At 39.4% G+C, this 7,500-nt stretch overlaps 1 protein-coding gene across 1 annotated transcript in view; it reads left to right on the top strand.

Moving 5' to 3' along the window:
* LOC143041048 (nephrin-like) overlaps positions 1 to 7,500 on the top strand; it is a 570,810-nt gene that overhangs the window by 428,042 nt on the left and 135,268 nt on the right. Inside the window, exon 8 of the mRNA XM_076212666.1 lies at positions 5,412 to 5,705. Within this exon, the coding sequence (XP_076068781.1) occupies positions 5,412 to 5,705 (294 nt within the window). The remainder of the gene's footprint in view (positions 1 to 5,411; positions 5,706 to 7,500) is intronic.

Here is a 7,500-nt window from a genome sequence, read left to right on the forward strand (position 1 = left end):
ACCGTGACTAATGTTCTGACTGCGAGATGTCAGGCAACTCTCCTATGTCCTTTGAAGACTGGCACCAGAAGCAGAGGAGTGTCAGTCCACAGTTCCAGTTTTGGAATATGGTGTTAGATATGGAGCTCACCATATTCCTCCTGATCCGTTCGTTTAGGGAGGAAGATTTCAAACTCTACCGAGAAGCCTAACAGAGCTGATTCCGAAATTCTTCGCAAACAACAACATGAACTAAGCCAGATGGCTCTCAATTCATTGCCTGATATGATGTCCCTTGATCAGCAACACCCAGATGTCGCCAGGGAGTTTCACAAGGGAAACTTTGTCATTCACAAGTCAAAGCGAGAATTTTCTGCCCTGGTGATAGATCAAGCTCATGAACAAAACAATGCAGTCATCAAGGGTGATGGTGGAGCTGTTGGACTTACAGAGGATCCTAGGGCACTGAGGAGATGGATGGTAGCTGGACCAGAAGTGAGTCGTCTAGTTGCTGGCTATGAGACAATGTCATGTCTGAAGGACGCATCCATCACCACCAAACATCACGACCAAAATGCAAGTACCCAGAGGACATTCGTGGAGAATGTCGGGGCGCTGCAAAGAGTCCTGAAGGAGATGGCAACCCTTTCCAAGAAGAAACAGCAGATCTACTGGTTCTAGACACAAAGATCATTGCAGATCCAACGCTAGCGGGGCTTGTTGGGACACACCAAGAAAGAGGAAAACAACAATTCAAGTCATTTGTGGACAGCCTGGAGAGTGACGATACAAGCTCATTCTACCACCCTATAAAGAAGAGCAAAGTTGCCTTCTTCAAACATGACAAGGTCGCCAATAGTTCCAAGGAAAAGGTCATGAAAGAGGAGTGCCAGCTGTTTTCCAGACTATTCATCTCCTGTCAGGTCAGACAGATTAATTTGGAAGACTTCTTCAAGCATGAGAACCAAGCAGCTCCTGCTTCACTGAGTGACAACGGCAAGCTCCATACATCCCAAAAGTCACAGCTGACTGAAATTCTCCGATTCGGACTGACTCTGCCAGAAAGAGAACCAGAAGGAGATGCCATCATCATTGATGGCTCAGCTCTCATCAATGCCAAACCTCCAAGGAGCTCAAAGTCATTTGACGACTATGCCAAAGAAGATATCCTGCCGAAGGTGAAGTCATATGCCGTCAAATACGAAAGGGTGGACGTTGTATTTGATGTATACAAGTAGTTAAGCCTGAAGTCTGAAACCAGAACCAAGAGAGGACGAGGGATCAGGCGTGCTGAATCCTTACAAGAGCTTGGGCTAGAAAAGTTGTGGATAGCGTTTGGACAAGGAGCGAGTGCTTGGTGGATTCCTGTTCACGAGTGGGTTTCTTCAATAGGGCCTGAGAAGGTCGGCAGTATCCTGTTCTTCCATGCGTTCACGGGATGAGATGTGGTCTCTGGTTTCCCTGGCAAAGGGAAAAAATCTGCATGGCAGACATGGAATTTATGTGAGGATGTTACCGAAACCTTCAAGAAACTCAGCAACTGTCCGCAAGATATTTCAGCTGATGACCTGCGTAAAATGGAAAAATTCGTTGTCCTAATGTACGACCGATCCAGTGCAGCTAGCTGTGTCAACGAGGCGAGGCTGGATCTCTTTGCCCGCAAGCAGAGGATTTTCGATGCGATTCCACCAACCAGAGCTGCCTTGAGGGAGCACGCTAAGCGTGCGGCCTACCAGGGTGGACTCATATGAGGTCAGGCGACTGCCTCAAATCCAGAAACCAGCACCCCTGCTGACTGAGGTTGGATTCAAAGTGAAGAGTTGTGGATGTTTCCGCGCGGGAATTTCTTGTACCGCTCTGTGCAGCTGTGTTTGTGACCAGTAATTTTGTAGTGAACCGAGGTCAATTCTCGAACATCTGACAGAAGACTCTGAATAATTTGTGATTTATTGTTTTAGCGTTTATGTCATGTTCATGTTCAACTAAGTCAGTTTTTTATTTAGACTCTATAATTATAGAGTGTAAATCAAAAACGAAATGATTATAATCATTCAGTCTATTAATTTAGTATGTGTTATGTCGTTAGTAAAATGTGTTTTGATGTAATTTTTTTTTTATTAATAATCATGTAAATGATGCTAGAAAGCTTTCAAGAGTATCATAAATGAATTCAGCATGCCCAAAAATATACCATTTGATACCAAGATCACTAAAATTGGTTGAATAGATACCAATTTATGAGGAATATCGTCATCGCGAGCTCCTGATGGCGGCCATCCTGAAAAATGGCCGCCATCTTAGATTTTTAGGTGGCTAGTCGGACAGACCTCTTTAGTATACCTTATGGAGTCATCAAGTCAATTTTGGTGCTTGTATCATCAAATGCATGATTTTTCCACTATTCGCCCCACTATTTCAGGTCTTTTCTATAACTGTCCTTTTTGAGCTTCCTTCCATGTCCTCTTGTGTTTCCCTTGTCCCAATTTAGTAATTCTTCTTTATCCAGCACTTCTATACCTCTCATAACTCTCTGGATGGTCAACAGGTCACCTCTTTCTATCCTTTGTCCCAGAGTTGGTAATCCTAATTTTGACAATCTTTCTTTATATGACAGTTTTGAAAGTGTTGGGTCCGTCTTCGTGGTTGCTCTCTGGATTATATCAATTTTTCTTATATTCTTTTTAGTACTGGGTGACCATCATGGCGTTGCATATTCTAATTTTGACATTATCAGTGTGACTAGTGTTTTCGTTACCATTCCTTCATCTAATTAAGTAAAATTCACTTTTATAGAGCATAGCAAGTTGTAGGTTTCACCGACAATTTTATTTATCTGTTTGTCAGGGATCCTATGTGATGATTAATCCCAGGTCTTTTTCATATTCCACTCTCTTTATTTCCTTTGCACCAATTCTATATTGTCCTGATATCCTTTTTTTTTTTCCAAATTCCATTATGCTACATTTCTTAATGTTGAAGTCCACGTCCCACTTTTGAATCCATTCCCAAACCCTGTTCAGATCTCTCTGCAGTGAGTCACAGTCCGTTTCAGTACTCACTTTCCTTAACAGTTTTGTGTCATCTGCAAAGAAGCTCATACAACATTCCACACCCTCGTCCATGTCATTCATATAAATAGCAAACATAATTGGAGCCAATACTGATCCATGTGGAGCTCCATTAATCACCTCTTCCGAAGTAGAACTTTTATCTCTGAACACTACTCTCATTTTTCCTCCATGAAAAAAAAATCTCATCCATTACAGTAGTTTATCTTGTATCCCTCCTATTTTTTCCAGTTTTCTCAATATTTTTGTGTGGGACTTTGTCAAAAGCTTTTTGTAGATCTAGCAAAGCACAATCAGCCCATTCGTTCCTTTCCTGTATTATATCTTGTAGTCTTGAGTAAAAATAGATAAAATTTGTGGCACATGATCTTCCCTGTTTAAATCCGAATCGTCTCGGATTTGTTATATTGTTCTCCTCCAGATGTTTTATCCATCTACTTTTTATAAATTTTTCACAAACTTTCGCTACCTTGCTTGTAAGGGAAACCGGTCTTTAATTTGTCGGGTCTTCCTTATTTTCTCCTTTAAAAATTGGTACGATATCTTCTGGTAATTTTTCTTCTTTGAGTGAGCAACTTATTATGTTATATATTTTGACTATTAGTTCTTCTTTACATTCTTTTAATATCCAATTTGCGATTCCATCCGGACCGTGTGATTTCCTGACATCAAGGTTCCTTATTTGGTTCATTAATTCTTTTGGGGGGCGAGGTCACTTCTCTCCCCTCATCCCGATGATGTACATTTTCTCTAGTGGAAACAGACTTGAAGTGTTTGCTCATGACTTCAGCCATTTCTGTATCTTCCATATATTCCATATTCCCTTGGCTTGGTTTCACTATTTCCTGTTTGTTTTTTAGTTTACCGTTCATATATCTATAGAATATTTTTGGCTGATCCTTACATTTTTCTGTTATGTCATTTTCATAGTTTTTTCTTCCGTGCGCATTTTTACATATTCATTCCTTTGATATATTGTTGCCACTTTCTAGTTTTTTTTTTCTTTCTTTTCTCCATCCTTTCCAATCTTTGTCTCTTTCGCTTCGCTGCACCTTCTGATAAACCAGCACTTAATATGCACTTTTTTCTGCTTTTGCTTTGGGACATATTTATCCACTACTTCTTTATAGATTTTTATCAGAATCGTCCATTTTTATCTACTTGTGTTTCTTTATTGTAAAATAAATAAATAAATGATAAAAAAATCCAGTTTGCTTTAAGAAAAGAAAGAAAAAAAAGTCCGTTTTACTGTACATCAGTCTTACTCTTCTGTGTTTCTCATTTTTCTCTATATATATTTCCTCCTTTAGTTTTAGCTCAAGTAGTACGTGGTCACTTCGCATTTGTTGTTTTGTATTATTTTTTTCCCACAATTTCAGGTTATGACGTAAATAATAAATCTAGTCTCGACGGTTCTTCATTATTTCTAAATCTAGTGTTTTCTTTTATCCATTGTGTCATTGCATGTTCTATAATCATGTCGAATAATACATTTCTTCATTGATCCTCTCCACCTTTCACTGTTATCTCTTCCCAACAGATTTCTTTGCAGTTAAAACCTCCCAGAAGTACCGTGTTACTTCCATTCTTCAGCATCTCGTTTAATGAAAGTCTCGTATCATTTAACATTTTAGAATAATCTCTCTCCAAAACCCCGTATTGGGGGGCACTTAAATCACATCAAACTTTCTGCTTTTCATGTCACTATCTTCAATTCTTATTGTGATTATCACCGTTCGCTCCATATGTAACTTTTGTCACATTTAAGTTTTTCTCAGCCAAGAAAATGTCTCCTCCACCCTGTTACTTCTCTCTATTTCTAAGCCAATGATTACATAATTCATGTCCAACACTGTTTGGTGATAGTGGACCCCTTGATTTTGGCTCCACAAATGCAAATATGTCTGTGTTTTAATTTTCTTCTTCTGACAGGTAATCATTTAGTTTAATCCTGAGATTAATCCATATTGGTATAAGCTGGTTTTAAATTTCTACTCTCTCCATGTCGTCCTCTGAACCTTTCATTTATTTTTCTTGAATATACAATTTTTTCAGTCTCATGTCTAACACTGTCCATTAGAACTTCGTTTTCTCGGTCTCCATTCTTTTCTCGTTTTTTTTTTTTTTTAGCTTCGCTTCTTAATGTCTTGTCTCTTTCTCTTTCTTTACCATTCATGTCTCTTTTTATCAGTATACTTTTGTAGCATTCACTTCTTGCTAATTTTCCTGTTTTTGCTCAAATTTCTTCCCCTACCATTTCTGACCTTACTTTGATCTTTATGGGTCGTGTGTGTGTGTGTGTGTGTACGCACATGGACAATAGCTGACTCCTAAACGTAATTTCTCCATTTCCTTCGCTTACAGTTGCCCCCGTGTGTGCTTCGACGGACAAACGCACCCAAGGAGTCGCCCGGCTGGAGAGCGCGCACGTGACTTGTCGCGTGGAAGCCTACCCGCCGGAAGTGGAGTTCTCCTGGCGGTTCAATGGCTCAACGGAGGCTGAGCCTTTGCCCGTCGACGCCGTCAAGACGCAGGGCACAACCTCCTTCGTGAACTACACAGCCTCGGTCGAGCAGGACTACGGCACGCTTCTCTGCTGGGCCACCAATGCCATCGGGAAGCAGACGGAGCCGTGTGTCATTCATCTCATCCCGGCAGGTAAGGGAACAGTGACAACACCCCTATGGTGATACACTTTATGGATTTGTTCCGGCTAAGAACAAGTGATTTCATACTGGCGAGTTCTGGCTTGAAAGCTTCTCGACATCTCGTAGGAACGGGGCCCAATCCATCAGGCTCAACTACACAGAATTGCCCGTTCTTCACTGGAGCGAGGTCCTCAGTACATATCTAAGTGTTAAGGGAACTAAATTTGATAATAAATATGGCACAATGTATATTTCCACCTCATCTTTATAAAGGTGTCATTGTGTTGGTTTATGGTGTTCAAATGTTGTAAAGCTTTGAAAGTTTATATTTGATAATTTCAAGGGCTGCCAAACGATTCTATTCAGTTCGAATAGCTTCTCAGAGCTTCAAAATGTTAAAGCTAATTTCACTAAACTTTGAGGGGTTATCTGTTACACGACTTATGTTCGTCTGCCTGCTGCCAGGCGTTTTAATTCAGTAGATGTGAACACCGATATCTCTAAAAGTTAAAGCGGTCTGTCTCAATCCTTTGAAAGCAATATCAAATGTCGACTTTCACACAAAGAATAAAATTTTCATTTAATAAATTTGTCAGACATTGCTCAGACTTAAGCTTGAAGAATACGTCATCATAGGGAAGGGTTTAATCGGTGTTAGTCAGAACTGTTTCACTCCGACTGAATTCCCTGAATTGGATAAAATTGCCCCATGTTAGGTAGAATAAAATTTGTAGTTTGTGTCACCCTAACAAAGGAGCTAATATTTGCATTCCATCGAAATCCTTCGTTCATTATCTAATCAAGATTTTGTCACTCATGCAGTACTCGATGAAATTAGTCTAAAGCTTAGCGTTCGTGATACCCTTCAGCATTTTATGCATTACTATATATATTTAACTTTTATTTACACTGTTGCTGATTCATATGGCTGCCGTTAGTCGATTTTATTTTTCGAACGAACATTCTCCGTGACAAAATGATCACATCTATTTCGGTGATTCCTTTCACTACTTTAGACACAGAATTTGTTCTGAATGCCAACAGATAATTTTATTCAGCCAAAGGAAAATCCATTATTTTTCATAACTTAAGTTTCCCGTTCTCCGTCATGGGACTAAATTTCATGCCATTCTCCCCTGACTCTTAAGTTCTACTAACCCTGTATTCTTTTACATGTGAGTCCACTTATTATTTATCTTTCTATAACCCTTTCCCGTGCCAAGTAATGCTTATCCTTTGTCTTGCCCGCCAACAGGGCATTCTATTCATATACATGTAGTCCTTTCAGTAGTCTGTCGTTCAATGAACTCTTTCCTTACTAAGTAGTACTTAGCCTCCTTATGTCATCTTTAATTGTCACCAGTCTATCTTAATTATTTGGTGTGCACTACTTCATTGTCAACAACGGAGTGAGCCCCTTCTGGTCTGACCAAGGTCACGCGATTCTATTTCACTTAAGGAACGTTATGTTTTGATCAATATCGGACGATTTTATATAGCTTACAAAATGTCACCATAACAAGAGGGTTGAGATTTTTTTTTAACTTTTTCGCTGTGATGACGTACGCTATATCTATGGATTATTTTTTTCAGTTCATCGTAGTAACAAGGCGTTTTCTGAATAACTATGTAACTACGTTTGTATTTTTTATATGTTTCTTTTTCTTATACGTAATAAACTCATTCCATTCTAAACACATTACAAAATAGCTTTTATACCACTTGGTCAGCCTCTTATTTCATCTATTTTTTCTCCTCTATTTTTTTCTGTGCGCCTGCTTTGTCCCTCGTTTTTTACAATTAGT

This window comes from Oratosquilla oratoria, chromosome 30, assembly GCF_046742065.1.
Source record: "Oratosquilla oratoria isolate Oo_2021 chromosome 30, ASM4674206v1, whole genome shotgun sequence".
In the NCBI taxonomy this organism is placed as follows: Eukaryota; Metazoa; Arthropoda; class Malacostraca; order Stomatopoda; family Squillidae; genus Oratosquilla; species Oratosquilla oratoria.